The 21,027-nt window shown below is 40.5% G+C and overlaps 1 protein-coding gene across 2 annotated transcripts; it reads left to right on the forward strand.

The window, feature by feature from the left end:
* The first annotated feature begins 3,047 nt into the window (after nt 1-3,047).
* Nucleotides 3,048-20,293, forward strand: Mcm3 (minichromosome maintenance complex component 3). 2 transcript variants are annotated; one of them, XM_026400882.2, is made up of 17 exons: nt 3,048-3,357; nt 5,131-5,243; nt 5,666-5,874; nt 6,365-6,495; nt 8,718-8,956; nt 9,402-9,510; nt 10,238-10,391; nt 10,741-10,872; nt 11,459-11,667; nt 13,579-13,753; nt 14,058-14,184; nt 14,914-15,064; nt 16,893-17,033; nt 17,963-18,063; nt 18,314-18,399; nt 18,836-18,905; nt 19,580-20,293. In XM_026400882.2, the coding sequence occupies exons 1-17, from the start codon at nt 3,280-3,282 to the stop codon at nt 19,776-19,778; spliced, it is 2,424 nt and encodes an 807-aa protein (XP_026256667.1). In that variant the 5' UTR covers nt 3,048-3,279; the 3' UTR covers nt 19,779-20,293. The 2 variants fall into 2 exon arrangements, with proteins under 2 accessions (XP_026256667.1, XP_077657941.1); XM_077801815.1 differs by lacking the exon at nt 5,131-5,243.
* Nucleotides 20,294-21,027: the final 734 nt, after the last annotated feature.

Below are 21,027 nucleotides of genomic sequence, written 5' to 3' on the forward strand. Positions count from 1 at the left end.
TCAGCCTTCGTAATTAAGTCCATGAAGCTCTAAGGTAGAAATAAAACAAGGAAGAAAGCAAGAATTTGAGCAAATATAGAAACCATAGATACATTACTTCATTAAATAATGTGTGCTTCTTCGTTTTGAGTCAGGAGTAGAGCGGGTGGGACACTGGTTAAGCTTACGTGGACTTTAAATGAAATATATACAAATGTCCCTAATTTTTAAGAACAACCCAATGGTTTTCTCTGGGCAGTTTGAAAGAGTGGGAGATAATCAAGGAAACATAATTTCTCTGATTAATGATTTCATTTCATCATGAAAACAGGGAGAAATACCAATTAAAATATCTACGTGTCCTTCATGGTTGAAGATGATGACATTAGGGCAGATCAAGTTTTTATCAAGGACCATGGCATAATTCATTAAATGGAATTTGTCTTTACACATTAAGCCATAGACTTAATGAAAATGTTAGAGTGAAACTGATTTACTAGAGATTTTCTAATTTAATTTCCTCGTCTTCTGTATGAAGAAACTGAAGCCTAGGGGGGAAAAAAGTATGTTAGAATCAAAGATGTGGTTACCAAACTGTCACTTCTTTGGACTTTTCACTGCAAATGACTTAATTCCTGTGCTAATTTGAACTAGGTTTCCTGGTTCTAGTGTTAATTTCAAGTTGTTTCTAGAGCAGAGATTATTATCAGTATTGCATCCAATATATTCATAAAATGAGAGTTATGATCAAGTGATAAAAATATTCTTAGGTTAATAAGTAATTATCTCAGTAAATAATTGCAAACAGGATCCTTGTTCTAAATTTTTTTCTTTTAATTTGTCATTTATTGTATACAATATTGTATACAAAAACAAGCAGTCAAGAGACATCCTTTTTTCTTTGACTATGGATCAATTTATCTGCCCACCACAATGGCACAAAACATGTAGTAACTATAAATTGAATAATGATAACTAGAAATATATATACACATACAAATAAATGGCATGTACATTTTGCTTAGGCAGATTATATTTAAGATATTTATCAGCACATAATCCTGGACACCTTCAAACATAAGTTAATAATCAGTTGATGGAAATTTCAGCTACGGAGTTATCAAATATTTTTTATTAAACAATCTGGTCTTTTAGATTACTGTTCAGTAAAATTAAAAATATATGCTGGGGCAATGGGTAGGTTCTTTATTGTGTACTGAGTGATTACATGGGGATGTACATAGGTAAAAATTAATTGAGCTATAAACACTTAAGACATGGGCATTTTACTGCATACAAATTGTACCACAAAAATAAAATTAAAAAGTACAAAAAAATATTCAAAGAACTAAAATGAACAAAAAACTTGGATATGCAATTGATATTTTAAAAATTGTAATTTCAGACTTGCTGTACAGTATCTTAATTACTAATTGATACTTAATCAATGGTATCATGAAACACCTTTTCCCCCTGGTGTTCAATTTTTGGTAAAGTAAGCTTCTGTGGAGAGCAGGATGGTATCCTGCTCTGAGTTACTCCATGATGTATATAGAACAGTAGTTCTCAGACTATGCCTAAGTTACTCTACTTTATAAAGCAATGTGCCATGAGCTACTCCATTTTAAGTGCTGAGGTGGAATGACCATATCTTGTTTATACAAAGTAAACAACCACCCTCTGCCTAGCACAACCCAAAGCACAAACTGTCAAACAAATTAATTGTGCTAAAAAAATAAACATCTGTGAACTTATAAAATTAATCGGAAGCACATGGATGCACTGGTTTATCAAACTCAAATCTTAAACTTCAGACCCATGAGTTTATGGAACACACCAAACCACCAAATAAAGCAACCTACTCACGCAGGCCCAGAAAAGGAGGAGCAACCTGAGCCTGGCTACAGTGAATCCCTGACCCCATCACCTGGTCACTCCTCATGAGTCTTGCCCAGAAAAATTGCCACAGTATCTTCTCTGTCCTCGGCTTCAGCAGAGACCACACACCCCATTCCAAGCTGACATCTCAAGCTGACATTCTGAGACTGCCTTCTGTCCAGACCTTGGCTGATAAGTTCCTGCCCCTTGACAGTTCTGCGACCCTGAACAAGTTCTTTGGCTGGTTCTAATCTTATCTGAACGCCTACAATGACTGCATTTTTATCTGCTCTCTGCCTTTGCTCTCACTTCAGCCTCCCCAACCCCTGTGGTTGCCTTAACCCTTTCTTAACCTTTTAAGATTGTTATAAAAGAATTTGGGATTGCCTGGATTATGACTATAAGGTGACCTACAAGTATTAGATGAACTGCCACGGATGAAAGTGGTATAACCTGGAATATATTGTTATTCAAAAATTCTGACATTGTGGAAAAACACACTAGTGTTTGGTCTGTTATCACCATAGCTCGCTCACAACAGTTATTTAAAAGGATCCAGTGATCTTTTTATAAGGTGAGAAAGCCTTTAACTTACCGGTTTGCAAGTAAGATAGCGTGGTAATTCTGTTCAGAATTCTGTATAAGAATACACAAGGAGGTCTCTGTTTTTTGCAGGTGTATCTTCACAGTCTTGGTGCCCTGCTATTTTTATAAGATACTTCAAGCAACGCTATTCAGATAGCAAATGGGTCCTGCATTAAATATACTTTTCCTTAAAATGCTGATTCTAGTTTCCATCCCATTGATTCTCAAAATTAACTCCCTCCGCCATGCCCTTGAGGGCAGTTATGATTTGGATACATTCTAAAAACCATTTGCTTTTATGTTTTCATCTCCCTACGTTATAAACCTCCATTCTCGTATGTTTAGTTTGCTTTTTGGCTTAATCCCATTGCCGGATTAAGTTGGACACTGCTGCAAGCCAAATTGAGGCTGTACTAAGAGCCGGAAAAAGGAGAGGACTACAACTCCCAGAACGCAGCGCTTTCCCCGTCTCTTAGAGCTCTTCCTTGCAGCGGCCCAATGAGCAGGGTCCGCTCACTTCTTCTCTACCCCATTCGTTAGCCTTCTTGTCCGAAGGGGCGGAGTGGGGAGGAGAGCAACGTAGGACCCCGGAAGGCATATTTCCCGCCACCTCAAGACCCCGGGCGGAAACCCCGGAAAAACAGCGTCTCGATTGGATGCTAGCAATTTGGAGTTGGAGGGCCAGCCAATCATAATGTGTATCTACTCCCTGAGTCCCGCCTTTTCCTCCAGGAAGGCTTTGTGGCGGGAAAAGTTCGGAAGGTTTTGCGTCGGAGTGGAGCTCATCCGTGGGGGTCTCCACGCGGCTTAGTAAGAGGCAGTTCCGAGGCAGCAGGCATGGCAGGGACCGTGGTCCTGGACGATGTGGAGCTCCGGGAGGCTCAGCGAGATTACCTGGACTTCTTGGATGACGAGGTGAGGGGGTCGCCGGGATCCGGCTCCGGCGCTAGGTGCCCCTGCTTCCTCAGGGAGGCCTCGTGGGTTGCAGCTCCTAGTCCGAGCAGCAACGGTGCGGGGAACTAGAGGTTGTCCACATCTGCAGCTTGTGTGCAGCGGCTGAGCTGGCGGATCGGCACTAGAGCCTCTCAGTGCGATCTTGTAACTTCTTTCGCGGTTCCCGGAATCGCTAGTGAGTGTTCTATAGGTGCCCTCTTGGTGATCCTGTAACTTGCCCCTACAAGCCTTAAAAGTGACGGCCCCACGCGCGAAAGGCAGCGGATTACCAGCAAGTGCAAACAAAATGGCAAAGCCAGCCCTGGCCTTTTAGGCATTACGCTTGATCTTCATGGGGAGTGGGGGTAGGGAGGGAGATGGGGAGCGACTGCTGTAGGACAGTAGTGACCTGCCCGCCAAGTGGTAGGGTGCTCAGATTGTAGTAAAGGAAAAAAGACTTCCGAATTTGGCTGCTTTCTTCCATACTAAATAAAATGCAGATAAAGTGTCTTGTATTCAAAACATTGCAAAAAGGGGGTTTTTGTGTGCAACTTAATTTAAAGCTATCGAATGTTGATAAAGCATGTTGAAAGTTTGATGATAAATTAAAAGCAGTTTAAATGAGAAATTTTTAAAGAGTCCATTTAATTTACACTTTCATTTTATGTGTTTAAGGTGTATGACATGTTTAGATACATGGAGTGGAATGCTTAACTACAGTCAAGCGAGTTAGTATTGTTAGGGTAGTTGGCACAGATATCCACAGAGAGATACATCTCTGAGTTCAAGCAAAGGTTTATTGACAGAGAATATCTCTACCAGGCTGCCTTTCTGCAAGGTGCAGCAGCCTGCTGGAAAATTTCTTAAGTATATAGTCATGTACAATGCAGTAGTTAAAAAACATAACCCGTCTGGTCCTGTGATTGTTACTGTGGTTTGGGTGGTTAGGGACTTTTTCAAGGTGGGCCTAACTGGAATGTCATGCCTGGGTGGGCAGGTGCTGATTTTCAAAATGGAGTTATTTTGGCTTAGGGACCTAACAAGCATATCTCTATTAAATTTCCATTTTTTAGCAAGGCTTTTAATGCTGTCCTTTTCAGATTTCCTATGAGCTTATTTTAATTCCCCCCAAAGAAATGACAGCATATAGAAGAGCTGTTCTGATAATGGAAATAAGGAAGTCATTATTACTTTTTGTGTACTGGGGATTGAAAACAGGGGCACTTAAATGCTGAGCACATCCTCAGCCCTTTTTATTTTTTTTTTAGAAGATCTCTTAGTTGCTTAGGACATTGCTAAGTTACTGAGGCTGTCCTTGAATTTGGGATTTTCATGCCTCACCCTCCTGAATACTTTGCCACTATGCCTGGCTTTCTTTATCATTCTTATAGTGTCCCCAGTAGGGTAACAAACTTTTAGTTTGGTGTTAGTGAATGAAAAGGAGAAATTGGGATTCAGCTCCTCTGCAAAGATTGAGTTACTTATCTTGCTGTGGAGAACAACAGCAACAACAACTTCTTCTTCTTCTTCTTCTTCTTGCTGTGGAGAACTGCTTCTTTTTTTAAAAAATATTTTTAGTTCTAGATAGACACAATACCTTTATTTTATTTAATTTTATGTAGTGCTGAGGACCAAATCCAGTGCCTCACATGTGCTAGGTGAGCGCTTTACCCCTGAGCCCCAACCTCAGCCCAGAACTGCTTCTTTTTAGAAACATATAGTTTTGAATCTGTTCGTTTGAATTTGAATCTGCAGGAAGATCAGGGAATCTATCAGAGCAAAGTTCGGGAACTAATCAGTGACAACCAATACCGGCTGATTGTCAATGTGAATGACCTGCGCAGGAAAAATGAAAAGAGGGCTAACCGGTGAGTGGCAGAGGTCTCTGGGGGGATTTCCTGGCTCAGAGTGAGCATGACTCCATCTCTCTTGCCCAGATTGTAACAGGCTTCCTAGGAAAGGGCTGGGTAACATGGGATTGACTATAAGCCTTCATTGCCTCTCTTGTACCTATGTTGTTTACTTTCAAAAGGAGGTGGTGAGCATTTTCTTTTCAAGTGTCCCTCCTTCCAATGATTAGCTGAATAACATTTAAAAATCTCTGATAATTTGAATTAAAGTGAATCCTTGCTAAATCTTCATAAGGTGGAAGAAGAAAGTAGGAGCTGGATTTTCTCCTTGACCATAATTATTTAAGAATGTTTACTTCTGTTTTGAGGGTCAGCCTACCCCCGCCCCTCCCCAATTCTGCATGCTCTGCCTAATTATTTTTTCTCTTGCCCATTTGCAGCCTCCTAAGCAATGCCTTTGAGGAACTGGTTGCTTTCCAGCGGGCTTTAAAGGATTTTGTGGCTTCTATTGATGCTACCTATGCCAAGCAGTATGAGGAATTCTACATAGGACTGGAGGGCAGCTTTGGCTCTAAGCATGTTTCTCCCCGGACTCTAACTTCATGCTTCCTCAGCTGTGTAGTCTGTGTGGAAGGCATCGTAACTAAATGTGAGTGGGCTAAAGGGAGGCACCCAGGAATGGAGGTGGCACAGACTGAGGGAGGCCAGGAAAACAGGAGAGGCAAGGTAGATCAAGGTAGCTTCTAATTTCAGAGAAGTGGAGCATTGAAATTATATAGTAAAACTTAGAGGAGCTCAGTTTGTGTGCACAGTGATTAGGGGGACTTTTAGTGGTGACATGAGCTGGTACAATTGATTAATTCTGCTGAGAACTAGAGGAGTCTTAGCTCTTGACATTCTCAGTTCAGCTATGAATTCCTGTAGTTCTTGGTCGGGATTGCTGGCACTTAAAATTTTTCATGGACATGGTGATGTGTTATATATACATATATAAAAACAACAACAACAAGTAGTGTTGAAATAGCTTAACCATTCAGGAAAACACAGCATTAGGAGTCATCATAGGCTTGCGTGGATTTGGAGCCCACACCTATCACTGTGTAACTAGTTGACTTTATATGCATGTTTTCCATCTTTAGGTTCTCTAGTTCGTCCCAAAGTTGTTCGTAGTGTCCACTACTGTCCTGCTACCAAGAAGACCCTAGAGCGACGTTATTCTGATCTTACCACCCTGGTGGCCTTTCCATCCAGTTCTGTCTATCCCACCAAGGTGAGGGGAAATGAATTAATTGGACCTCTTTTGGGGTTGGATTCAAAAGATACCTTTAATTCAACTAATTGTGTAATAGCTGGTCTTCTAGAGATAGGTAGGGTGAAAAATAAGGTTAAATCCAAAGGAAAGATTCAATACAGGCTAAAGTTTAATGTGAAAATCCCACATTTCTTATTTTTTTTTTAAAAAAGAATACTTACTTTAGAAAATATGAAATACTATGGAAGGATTGAAAGAAAAAAAAGCTACCTATGTAGATATTTTTGCAAAGTTATAATCATAATTTTATGTGTGCTTTTTTTAAAAATGGGAAATATTTATGGTTCATTATGTTTTTGTATAGTCTGTAAATATTTTACTGGATTTGTGAGAGGTTAACCTAGAAATGGCTTTATTGTTCAGATGTATTTAAATCAAAGACAATGCAGGATTTCTTATATATTTATGAGACAGAAGATCATTAAAATAAATTACTTTGATGTCTGAACTCAGTATGTAAAGAATTCCACTCCCCCCGGTTTTATAAAATTTTAATCAAGAGTTGATGTATCCAGAGCACTGTTAGGCACTATGGAGGACAAAGATAAAATATGAGTGGATCCTTGTCTTCAATCTTGTCAACTGGTAGGAAAATCAAACATGTAAAGACCTAAAACAAGACTGTCAGAATCGTAACTGAAAAACATTTCAGAATCTCTTGGTCTACTTCTGATGAAATGCGGACATTTGGAAAGCCTAAGTGACTCACTTATGGCTCCAGTTAGTGATCAGCCTAAGGATTAAGACCTTTGTGTCTTTAGTGTAGGCCAATTGTATTTCTTAAGTTCCCCTGATGTCTTCATTAAGTTCTCTATTTTCAAAAATTCTTCTTCAGAGACACTCTTCTGCTGATGACTATGGCCAAGTTTTTTTTGCTTGTGAAGTGAATTATGGTGGGCCAGGTCTCCTGGATATTGTCTACGTGGTACTTAAGAACATGAACTTTGAAGTTACACCTGCATTGAGCCCTGGTTCTGCTACTTACTTTTTGACTTTGGGAAACTTAACTTCTCTCAATCTATTTTCTTGACCATAAAGTGTGAAAAACATCTTCTTTAGGCTGTGATAATTACATGAGATAATTTCATAAAATTATAGCATAACTCCTGGCACATAGCCAGTGCACAATAAATGGTGGGTTTTTGGGTTTGTTTGTTTGTTTTGTACTAGGCTTGAACCCAAGTGTGCTTTATCACTGAGCAACATACCTAGCCCTTTATTTAATTTTTTTTTTTTTTTTAATTTGGAGATGGTTTCACTAAGATGCTTAGGACTTACCTAAGTTGCTTATCCTCGCCTCAAGTTGCGATTCTTCTGCCTCTGTCTTGAATCACTGGGATTATAGATATGCACTTCTATGCCTGGCTGATTATTTTTAGAAAATTCAAATATTGAGGAAGTAAAACAAGAAGATGTGTACTTCTATGCCTGGCTGATTTTTTTTTTTTTTTTTAGAAAATTCAAATATTAAGGAAGTAAAACTAAGAATTCTTTATAGAAGTTTAATATGCATATAGGAAAGCTCACTGAAGTATATAACTTGATTTTTTTTTTTTTAAACCAGCATCCAGACAGGAAACAGAAATTTCCTAGCACTCTGAAGTCCTTCTTGAGAGCCATGCTATCCTGATGTCTGACAGTATAGATTAATTTTACCTGTTTTACATAATTGCTCTTTTATGTGGGGCTTCTTTTGCTTAACATTGTGTTTGTGAGAGTCATCCATTTTGTTTTTAAGGGTGTTTCATATATCTTTATTTTTGTGTAGTATCCATTTATGGGACTAGACACGTTTATTTAACCATCCTATTATCAATGGTTTGGATACTTGTTGAATTTTTTTACTATCAGGAATAGTGCTACTGTGAACATTGTAGTGAAGGGCTTTGGATGAATGTTTCTATTGAGTATTACCTAGCAGTGGAAAAACTGAGTTTAAGCATATATTCACCTTCATAGCAGGAATAAAAATCCTAATTTAGATGTTAATACAGCTACAGTTCCATCAGAGTATGTGTTGTCCCTTAATTAGGTAGTTTATAAATAGACCAGAGATAGGGTTGTTCCCGGGTGCTAAAATTTTATGAAGTCAACTCTGAATTATGTTTCCCATACCAGATGAGTATGGCGTTTTTAAGATAAGACTAAAATAACACTATTTTTTACGCGCCTTTCTGTAGGATGAGGAAAACAATCCCCTTGAGACAGAATATGGCCTCTCAGTCTATAAGGACCACCAGACCATCACTATCCAGGAGATGCCAGAGAAGGCCCCAGCTGGCCAGCTTCCCCGCTCTGTGGATGTTATTCTGGATGATGACTTAGTAGATAAAGTGAAGCCTGGTGACCGAGTCCAGGTGGTGGGGACTTACCGTTGCCTTCCTGGGAAGAAGGGAGGCTACACTTCAGGGACCTTCAGGTAAAGAGTCTGCCATGAAGTGCTTGGGATGCTGTTGGGAGTTCTGTTCTGATAGTGTATTTCTCCAGCTTGCTGTATTTTAGCAAGCTGCCTACAAAATGGGATACCTCTGATACCACTTTTCTGTCAAAAGTAGGAGTTATTGCTGACAAGATTACGGCCTCATGGCTTTAAATTTCTCACTTACTTCCACCTCCTTCCCATATACACTTCTGTCTTAACCTCTGTAACCCAGTAGGAGATAAATAAAGTTTAGCAGTGGGCATCATTGACCTACTTGGATCACAGACAGAGCAGATCAGTTGTTCATTTCAGATAGCCTTATTCTCTGGATTTGCTGTTCTATTTCAGTAGCCTAAAAAGGCATACTGCTGCTGGAGGAACTAGCTCCTGATGTTGGGAACTGAATATAACAGGCTTTCTCTTACTCTCCTCTTTGCTCTAGGACTGTCCTGATTGCCTGTAATGTGAAGCAGATGAGCAAGGATGCTCAGCCTTCATTCTCTGCAGAAGACATAGCCAAGATCAAGAAGTTCAGTAAAACCCGCTCCAAGGTCTGGGCCCCTTTCAGGGGACTAAGGGTGGGAATGGACTTAAAGAGTTGTGTTTGAGTATGTCACTATCTTTGTGCTGGATCAGGAGGAAGGTCAGGTGTTTTTCTTTGAAGTTAGAATATCAGTGTACCATAGAGTCTTATTTATTACTGAGGACATGAATGATGTATTATTATATAAGTTTACAATGCTGTTATTTTTGTTTTAGTTTATTATTATTATTATTATCCTTTTTGTGGTAATGGGGATTGAACCCAGGGCCTCGCATGTACTATATGAGTGCCCTACCACTGAGCCTCAGTGTCTTGAGAAGCTGGGGTTATAGGTGTGCACCTCTCTGCCTGGCTTTTTTCTTTTTTTAAAATGAAGACAGGATATCCACATTTAGAGTTGAATAAAATATATCAATGTGTGATAAAGGTTGCTGCTGAAGTATAGTACACACTCTTATTAAGCCTAAAATGTTTTGAATCAGGAAACACTTTTTTTTTTTTTTCCTTTTGCTGGAAGATTAAACATCTACACAAGTTTTGGAACTAGACTCTGTGTCTGCTCTGATGATGGTCTGATAATGTGATTTGTCTTCAGAAGCTATTATAATTCAGAAGAATGTTCAGGCTTGTGTATTTCTCCAAGCATTTTCTGTAGACTAGCACATAAAATAGAGCTCTGCAAAACTACAATGAATCTCATTAGGCTTTATACTCTATTGTTATTTCTGCATTAGGATATCTTTGACCAGCTGGCCAGGTCACTGGCCCCTAGTATCCATGGGCATGACTATGTGAAGAAGGCAATCCTCTGCTTGCTCCTGGGAGGGGTGGAACGAGACCTAGAAAATGGCAGCCACATCCGTGGGGACATCAATGTTCTTCTGATAGGTATGGTGTTGGGGATTTGCTTTAGACTCTTGCTTTGACTTTGAAGACTGATGATGACAACTTGTAATATGTAAGATTGTGTATTCTGCACCTAGTAGTATTTCAGTCCTATCAGAGAGCAAAAGTGGATCTTTTTCCTTAAAATCATTCCTGGTATTCCTGATTTATAATATCTGAAATGTATCCTTCCATGAGTAGTAAAGGAAAAAGTGAAGAAAATAATATTTAAGAAACAGTTACAGTACTGTACATCTTTGTGGTGTTAAGAACTATGCTGGAAAAGTTGAACTCACTGCAGGGTGGCATGAGGGGCATTTTCTAAAGAGTCATTACCACCTCCATCCCACAGGAGACCCATCAGTTGCCAAGTCTCAGCTTCTGCGGTATGTGCTTTACACTGCACCCCGGGCTATCCCCACCACTGGCCGTGGCTCCTCTGGAGTGGGTCTGACAGCTGCTGTCACCACAGACCAGGAAACAGGTAAGAGCAAAAGGGTCTTTAGCAAAGACCCAGAATGAAATCAAGCATGGAATCTTGAACTTGATCTAGGCACTGGCTTATGTTTGGCAGATAGAGCTGAAAGGTTCGTTGGGGCCAGGTTGTAGAGGACTGAGTATCCTGCAGTAATGGGTGAATTATTTTAAGTCTTTGGATGAGCTTCTATTGACAAGAATGTTTCCTAAAAGATGATTTAAAAGAATTTCAAAGAGGAAAGCTTAGTAAAACAGAAGGAAAATAAAAATGAAGTCTGACAGTTTATCAACTGAGGAAGGGATTTGAAGACCAGTGAAAAGAGCAGGGAGTCTATCTGGTTATCACTTGAAGAGGAGGAGGAAGAGAGAATTTATGAAGGAAATTTAGAAGAGGCTAAACTTAGGGGTCAAAGTGAGACAGAGATACTGTTCAGGTTGGACTGAAAAGGTGAATTCGCTAGAGTTTCCTATAAGCTTCAGAGCCAAAGTCTTTACATGTGCTTAGGAAGAAGACTATAATCCCTCTTCTTTGTTACCTATAACTCAGACTCAGACCATAAGAAAAACTCTTATTTTTCTTTCTTTCTTCCCAGGGGAGCGCCGTCTGGAAGCAGGGGCCATGGTCTTGGCTGACCGAGGAGTAGTTTGCATTGATGAATTTGACAAGATGTCTGACATGGACCGCACAGCCATCCATGAAGTGATGGAGCAGGGTCGAGTGACCATTGCCAAGGCTGGTATCCATGCTCGGCTAAATGCCCGCTGCAGTGTTTTGGCAGCTGCCAATCCTGTCTATGGCAGGGTGAGTGGAATAATGCCCTTAACCATGTCCTTGGCTTTGTTTGGTTTTGCTGAATGACTGGGCCAAGAAGTTAATTCTGGGGGAATAACAGGCCAAAGTAAATTTACATATTGTTTTTTTGGTTGTTGTTTTATATATATACACACACACTGTATGTGTGTGTGTAGTTCTAGACAGACACAATACCTTTATTTGTTAATTTTTTTTATTGTGGTGCTGAGGATCAAACCCAGTGTCTCACACATGCTAGGCAAGTGCTCTACCACTGAGCCACAACTCCAGCCCTTATTATCTTGTTATTGCGCTTGGTTTGGAGTAGTGTGTTCTTACCCATTCCTACACAGCAGAATTCTCTGGAAAAGCTATTTATTTAAAAATAAATAACTTTTTCAAAATACAAAAAAAGTAAACAAAATGATCTGTAGTCTCACAATCCAGGTAGCTTGTGTTATTAAAATGAAAGTACTGCTTCATGCCTGTGCACGCCTTCAATCCCAGGGACTTGGGAGGCATGGCAGGAAGATCATAAGTTGGAGGCCAGCCTGGGAAACGTAGCAACACTTCATTTCAGAATAAAAAAGCTGGGGATGTAGCTCAGTGGTAAAATGGTAGGGTTCAATCCCCAATACCACAAAGAGAGAGAGAGAAAAGATTGTATTCTAATAGCTTTATTTTTGTGTTCTACTCCACACCATTTCACTGAAATTATAGGCTGGGAGTGGAAGAGACAAGAGTTGTGTTTTTGTTGCTGTGTTTTGTTGCAGTATGGGGGTTGGAACCTAGGTCCTTGTGCATACTAGGCAATAGTCTACTGCTGAGCCATATCACCAGCCCTAATAGCTTTATTTTTATCAACTTCTTTCTTTCTCTCCGTAAAGTGAGGTAGGAAATTGTTTTTGTAGATGAGAAAATGGAAACATAGGTTATATAATTTATGAAGTACCACAACCAGAAAATGCAGGATTTGAATCCACAGCTCAAATGATGCTTTGGCAGTTAATAATCCCATAGTGTGTATTTCTGAATCCAAATCTCTGGATTGGACCTCTTGATAGCTGTGGTTGAGGAAGGTTCTATAGGTTGGTTTTAATGTGCAGCCTGGACTGAGAACCATAGGTTTTTAAATTGCCAGTAATGTGTTTTTAATCCTTCTGAAGAAGGATTGGGAAGTATAAGAAAGTGGCAGGATCTGAATGTGACCATGGTCCACATTTTTTTTGTTATTACCAACAAGATTATTGGAATGCTTTCTGACCATGAAATGTGAGAAGACAGGCATCAGCCCAAAGGGGCCAAAACTGAAAGATGAAGAGTATCAGGGTTTGCTTGCCTAGCATGCCCTGGGTTTGGTCCCTGGCAAAACACACACACACACACACACACAGAAAAGAAAAGAATCCAATAATTCAGTATCATTATTTATTCAATATCAAAGAAAAGTCCCTGAACTCCTAAGACATTTTTGATTTCTAGGTCATTGGTCTTTTTAGCTGAGATTTAATTCATCACCTCATAAGAGATTCCAAGGTTTCTAATCTCTCTGATCAAACTAGCTGGTCCTATATTTATGACAGGTAGAGGATGGACTCACCTCTCAGTTGGTCCTGTCTTGTGAATGAGACCAGCAGAATCAAGCTTGGGAAGGGCAGGGCTGGGGTGATACCATGCTCAGTCTGTTAGAGTGCATGTGCTAGGAAGTGGGCTCCTAGTTAGGTTACCTGAGCTTCAGTTAGGTAAGGGTCGCAAGAAGAAGAGATGCTGTATGTATTGTAATAATTTTAAAATCCTTTTGTTTTTACTAGTTCTTGTCTGTTTTTTTATGGTCCAGTCTTCTATTTCTGCTCCCAGAATCACTTTAGCCTTGTGCTTTCTTCCTATGGATATCACTTCTGCTTTTTTCTTGTTCCCTAGTATGATCAGTACAAGACCCCAATGGAGAACATTGGACTCCAGGACTCACTGCTGTCTCGATTTGACTTGCTCTTCATCATGCTGGATCAGATGGATCCTGAGCAGGATCGGGAGATCTCAGACCATGTCCTAAGGATGCATCGCTACAGAGCACCTGGGGAGCAGGATGGCGATGGTGAGGCCATGAGAAGAGTGACTAATGGAAGGGGTCCTCAACAGATGCTGTTGTCTCAGGCTCAACCCAGGGGAAAGTGGGTGTTTCAGGTGCTCTCAACTTTTTTTGAGTCCTGCAATACCTTTGGGCATCCTGTTTGGGCAAGGCTGTTCTACCCTTATTTGTTGGTTCCATGTGTCTTTGTCCTTCTGGGTCCTTGGTTTGTGAGTCTTGGTTTCTATTCCTTCTCTGCTATAGAAGAAGCATTTCCCTGGATTAAATAAACTCTTTCTTACTCTCCTTTCAACCAACTTGGGTTTCCCAGCCATGCCCTTGGGTAGTGCTGTGGATATCCTGGCAACAGATGATCCCGACTTCACCCAAGATGAACAGCAGGACACCCAGATTTATGAGAAGCATGACAACCTTCTGCACGGGACAAAGAAGAAAAAGTGAGCATTTCTTTTACCTTCCCTTAAGCGATCAGAGATTTGTACATCTGAGCTTACTTAGGGCATTAGGTGCTCATGCCAAGGTCATGCTTGGAGTCATAACTGTGTGGGCCGGTTTTCTTCTTTTCTGAGTCCACAGATACATTATGTATTCTGGCCAGTGCTTTGTAAATGGTGGATGATTCTAAAATGTTCTGATGACGTGCCCACCTCATGGTGGGTATGTGATACCATCCTCATAGACTCCATGTAGTTGTTCATGGTGAGTTTATGGTGAAGGGTCAGTAGATAGCAAGCATTGGAGAATTGCAAGTGGATTTGGGTAAAGGAGACTTGTGATCGGGTGTTCAAAGCATGAAATGTGGGATTGAGTGTGTCTGTTTTTTGGCCTTGGTACAGTAAGAAGTATATAGTATAATTGCCAAAGCCATTTTAGTTTGCTTATACAGAATTTTAGAGTCAGAAAACTGAATTTGAGTAAACTTTAGCTTCTCTGTAATTTCTCACCTAAAAAACAACAACAAAAAAAAGTTAGGTATCTCAACTACCTAACTTACAAATTAAAGTTAAATAAAAATACATGAAAGGGCCTTATGTATGTTTTATATAAGTAGGGCAATTATGATATTGGATTCTTTGCTCTGCCATTTGATCTTGACTTCTCAGGCCACTCACCCAGAAGGTAGTAAGGTGTGGCAGGGTAGTGTAATTCACTGTGCCTGGGTCCAGGGAGAAGATGGTGAGTGCCGCATTCATGAAGAAGTACATCCATGTGGCCAAAATCATCAAGCCCATTCTGACACAAGAGTCAGCTGCCTACCTTGCAGAAGAATATTCACGCCTACGCAGCCAGGACAGCATGAGCTCCGATACTGCCAGAGTAAGTGTCCAGAGGGAGCCTTGCCGTTGGGATCCCTTTAGTGTATCCTTGGACAGGAATATGGTATATGGGAGCTTTGGCAGCATTTTAACTTAATTAAAGTTTAATTAAATTTTTAAGATTTAATTTCAACCTAGTTAAAATTCCTTCCTGGTCTGAAGGGCTTCCTATTGACACATTTTTTAATAAATAATTTTTAAAAAGAAAATGAGGGAGGTGGGGTTGTGGCTCAGTGCCAGAGCGCTTGCCTAGCATATGTGAGGCACTGGGCTTGACCCTTACACCACATAACAAATAAAAGAAAGGCATTTTGTCCATCTACAACTATAGAAAAAAAGAGAAAGAATGAAAAAAAGGATTTTATAGATAATATGCATCTCCTTCAGCAAAATATGAGTGACTTCTGGGAACTGACCTCATCTCTATTCTTCTGTGCAGTTGTAAAAATAATAAGCGCTATCCTCAAAGAACTTCAGTTTGAGAGTGGTAGGTAGAAAGGTAGATATAAAGATCACGTATACATATTTAAATATACATACGCCAGTGGAGTGCTCATGGAGGAATGAATGAGTGAATTTGAGTGCGGATGAAGAAGATGCTGATTTTTCCTATAGAATTTTCTGGACGGATTTGAATGTCAGTGAAGGATTCCCAAAATGTGATGTTTGGGCTAGACTTTGACAAATAACCAAGAGTGAACAACCAAGAGTTGAACAACCATGATGGTTACTCAGAGCAATTTCTAGTAAGATAATATAGCTGCCCTTGAATTTCTCTAAATATTTTGGAAGCAGTATAGTTCACATAGGATTTCATAGCAGAAAGACCCAAGTTCAAAGCCCTCATTATGTAATACAGATGCCTGGATGTAGGCATGATCATCTACTGTCTACTCCAGCCTCACACCCATTGTCTTCTGGTATTCCTGCCCCAGACTTTCCACACACAGTGACGGCATATTTAGCACATCACTGTATTGAAGTCTTCGAATAAGCTCTTATTGTAAGGGAACTTAGAATAAAGCATAAACCTGCTTCCCCGTGACTTCCACTCATGTTATTGTTTAGATATCACTTGTCTTCTTCATATGAAAATAGCTCCCTTTCTTTTTAAATGTTCTCCCCACACACGAACTGTTAGCGTGTCCAAGAGCCTCTCATTGAACCAAGAACTGATCATAATGCAGCATTTTAGTTGTGTTCCTAGTGGGTTTGACAGATCTTTCCATTTGAATTTTCCAGTTTACTAGTGCAGACTGGGGTATCACTTGAAACTGATCCCATTCAGAAAATAAAAAGCACCCATCCTATGAGAACCACTTGCTGGAAATATGCAGGAGTTTTCCTCTTCTTCTGGACTTATGTTAATTTACACAACTTTTAAAAATCTGTCCTCAGATAACCAATTTTATGCCACTCTCTTAGTGGGACCTTGGATAAATTACTTTAAACTCTGATTACCATTTTCCTCATTTACAGAACTTTTCTAAGTTTTTAAGAGGGTTAAATGATAGAACAAATATTAATATTCCTGGTGCATTGTAGACCGGCAATCGTTTTTCTCCTTTATGTACTTTTTCTAACCTTTTAACTTTCCAACTGTAAGATGTCTAATTTTCTTTGTTCATCTGCCCCTTTGTTCTGAACTTTCTGATGTAAATTTCCTTTATCATTTTCTTTCTAAATTTTAAGTGAGATAACAGTTCAGAATTTTTCACTTGGACGTTCTGGAGCTTTCTGGGTAGTGATTTCACTTCCCTTTTGCTGCAGTATGAATGTTGGGCATGTCTGTAGGGTTCTGAATAAGTAATTCTTGTTTTCTTCCCCAGACATCTCCAGTTACAGCACGGACACTGGAAACTCTGATTCGATTGGCCACGGCCCATGCAAAGGCCCGAATGAGTAAGACTGTGGACCTGCAGGATGCAGAGGAAGCTGTGGAGCTGGTCCAGTATGCTTACTTCAAGAAGGTGAGGATTGAGATGGTTGGGCCTGAGAGGTTCTTCTAAATAATCAGAGGTACACTGACCTCTCAGGGTGGCTCACTTCTACATTTGGGTTAAAAGCATAAAGTAGCATTTGCCTGCCTGTTCCTCTTTTCTTCCTCGGGAAGGAATTCACAGTTCTCCACCCTGGCTGCACCTGAAATGTTGTGGAAAGCTCTGTGATACAGATGCCAGGACTCTTAGAGATTCTGGTTTAATTGATGTTCTACAGGTTCATTCTGCTGCTTCTTTACATCTGCTTCCTTTGCATCTTAAGTAGATATTTCCTGAAGAATTGTCTTTTGAGACTCCCCTCTTCCCTTTGTACCTTTCCCCTTGGCAGTCTCTTCAAGTGGCCCATTGGCATCTCAAATACTAATGTCAAAAGAGGAACTCTCAAACTTGCTTCTCATTTTGTCTTCTCCTTTCTGTTGGTGACATTGCATCTCCATCATTTTAGATACCAAGTCTCGAAGCGTTGACCCCTTTTCCTTCTTTGTTGCTTGCTCCATTTGGTGAATTGCAGCCCTTGGGATTTAGTTGTGGGTTTGTTACACTTTTGCTCTTTGTTGTGTAGGGGGTTGTCCTAAATTTCAATTGAGCACCTGATTCATAAAGAAATGAATTGTTTTCCACTTGACCATTGTGGTTTTGAACCCCATCCCCATTTGTTTCTTTATTCAGTAAACATAATATTGAGTATTCACTGTAGGAAAGGCCTCCTAGCATTTTAAAGACAGGTAGCAGCCTTACTCCCTCCCTGGGATTTGGGGACAAGAGAGGTTAGATAAATCATTAGACATTTGGAAGGCATTTCTGCTGATGGTGTAGAAGGAACCCTTACTTAAAAGTTCTGTATTCAGTTCCCTGGCATCAGTGACCCCTCAAGGAACCCACACTTCTCTTGTTTCTAGGTTCTAGAGAAGGAGAAGAAACGTAAGAAGCGAAGTGATGATGAATCAGAGTCAGAAGATGAAGAGAAAGGCCAGGAAGACCACGAGCAGAAGAGGAAGAGGTAGGGTGGAGCCAAGCTAAGTAAGAGGAAAGTCTTATTGGAGCTGGGGAGAGAGGTAGACAGGGTGCCATTGCTACTTTTTCACATCAGGGGCCTATTTTTGTTTGGAGATTGTCTCGTATAGAAAAAGTAGTATGGACAGGCCTGGTCCTGGTGTTTCACTTCAGTTGTAGATAGTTCTGTTTATTTCTGGTCAGAGGCACAGGATAGGGCTCCCCAAAGTCTCACTTGACTTCTGTGGATGTTTTAGGAGGAAGACTCGGCAGTCGGATGCCAAGGATGGAGACTCTTATGACCCCTATGACTTCAGTGACACAGAAGAGGAAATGCCTCAAGGTGAGTGAGCCTTCCCGAACGGATCAAAGAGGCTGTTTCTTTGACTTCTGATCTTTTTAGAAGTGCACAGAGATGCACTGTATTTTTTCATGGTCTCCCATTTGTCTCCCTACTTAGAGGAGCCTGTTTTGAAGAGGTTTGTCCCAAGACAATCTCGGGGGAAACTTACATAGGAGGAAATAAGTTTCACTCAGTTTGCTTCCTCCTCAATGAACTGTGATCTTTTGCCAAGCCTGGTATAAGCATCTAGGCCTGACTTCTTTTCTTTATTGTTCAGTTGTGATTTTCCTTTTTCTAATTGTTCTGCTTGGCCCATAAGAACCACAGGAAATAAGATGTGTTTGCAAGCTTTGAGGGGTGGAGAGTGGAGAATATAACTTCTTTGGTGTGGGTGGCAGTGGCTTCACTTTGCTGTTTTCTCCATCTTCTTCTGAAGTGCACACTCCGAAGGCAGCAGACACACAGGAGACCAAGGAATCCCAGAAGGCAGAGTTGAGTGAATCCAGGTGAGTGGAGAACTTGATCCTGCACTGGGTGAATTCCTACAAAGGCAAGAACTTGCTCCTAGGGTGGGGAGGGTGTACAGTGAGCTGCTTAGCAACAGAGTAACACTGGGGATCTAAGAGGTTTTAAACACTTCAGAGTCTGGCTATAATATCAAACTTAGAGGAATGTTGCAAGGGTAGTATAAAGAACTCCTGGTAGCTTTTATAACTTATAAAAGGATATGTACTTTTTATTTTTCATTTTGTTTTGTTCCTGAGGCTTGAACCCAGAGGAGCTTTACCACAGCCACATCCCCAGCCCTTTTTATTTATTTTTTTTATTTTGAGACAGGGTCTAAATTGCTTAGGGCCTTTCAAAATTGCTGAGGCTGGCCTTAAACTTTCTATCCTTCTGTCTCAGTTGCTGGGGTTACAGGTGTGGACCACCATGCCTGGCTAAAGGCCTCTAGTTTTAAAGTGGTATTATTTCTCAATGTGCAGGAAGCTTAATAGTACACCAGGTTAGCTTTAAAGAAAGATACTCATGAAGCAGCCATCAGAGGTGAGGGGTGTGTGTGTTAAATGAGAATACTGGGAACACTTCTGCTGTATTGTCTCACTGGGTTTTCCCAGTATGGATCATGCCTGAGAGCGTTTGGGTTTACTGTTCATTACTCTTTTTCCCGTTTGGGCAGGTTGAAGGCATTCAAAGTGGCTCTCTTGGACGTGTTCCGAGAAGCTCATGCCCAGTCTGTGGGCATGAATCGCCTCACAGAATCCATCAACCGGGACAAAGAAGAGCCTTTCTCTGCAGAAGAGATACAGTCTGCGCTGAACAGAATGCAGGATGACAACCAGGTCATGGTGTCTGAGGGTATCATCTTCCTTATCTGAGAAGACCTCATCTCTGAATTTGGAATTGTGCTGAGAAAGTTTCTCTCAAGTTTCTAACCCCTTCCCTGGCACTAGCTTATACCTTTAAAAAACAATGTGTAAGTTGAGGGACATGGGTGATGAAGTTGGATCAGCACCTGGTGGGAGCTTTGGAAATGGGTGATGAAAACTGCCATGAAGTAAGGCAAGAGAAAGTGGGGAGGACTAGAACTCTTTTTATCGTCATTGCAGAAGGACTGGACTGTACATCGCACTTTCCATCCCAAACAGACCGAGAATTTTTTATGTACATAACATGACTTTTTTGAGTCTTTTGGGGGCACAGCTGGTTTCTTTTTATCCTTTCTGTGTTTGTTGGCTGTTTTGCTTTTCCTCCAGAGCATTGGATCTAGAAAAGGCTTTGAGTTGGTCTAGAAAAGACTTTGAGTTCTATGCTAATGGAGAGGCTCTGAGGCAGGTCATGAGAAAGCTTTTTTTTTTGCAGCGAAGACCCATATGTAGTTTTGAAGTAAACATCAAAGACATTGAATAAACCTAACCATTTTTGTACACAAGGATTTAATAATGGTGCTTTTATTTATTTATTTATTTCATTACAGTATGGGGCATTGGATCCAGGGGCACTCTACCACTACATTGCATCCTCAGCTATTTTTATTTTTGAGACAGGATCTCACCAAGTGTCCAAGACTGACTTGGAACTTGCAGTCTTCCTTCTCAGCCTCTTAAGTCACTGGGATTATAGGTGCCTGTGCTTTTTATGTGCATATTTACTTTTTTTTTTCTTGAAAATTTGGCCAGCCGATTTTCTGCACCCATGTTTGCACCAAACTACCACAAGGTGGCAGCAGCCTGCTGTGATCTCTTTGGGGATTATTTCTTGCTATTGGGCCAATTTTCTTCTTCAGTAACATCAAAACATAAAAGAGACTAAGATGGTTGATTTTGTGTTCCTGAGTTTCTCCCTTCCTTACCTTTCCATTCCTTGACTGCTCCTGTCCTCCAGTTAGTATGGCTCTCAAGTACTTGTCACAGGGAAGAAGACTCTTACTTCTAGCTTGTGACAATAGATTCTTTAGCTTTCTCCCAAGGACTGGGATTTTTCTGCCCATTGTGAGGAGTGCTACCTTGAAATAGCCCTGCAAGGTAGGGTCATTAGAAGATGGAGGATGAGAAAGGAGAAAGACTCAGAAATCAAAGACAGCCATTTCTCATTTCTCTCGAGTGTCTAGACTATACCAGTTGTCCT

This window comes from Urocitellus parryii, chromosome 8, assembly GCF_045843805.1.
Source record: "Urocitellus parryii isolate mUroPar1 chromosome 8, mUroPar1.hap1, whole genome shotgun sequence".
NCBI lineage: Eukaryota > Metazoa > Chordata > Mammalia > Rodentia > Sciuridae > Urocitellus > Urocitellus parryii.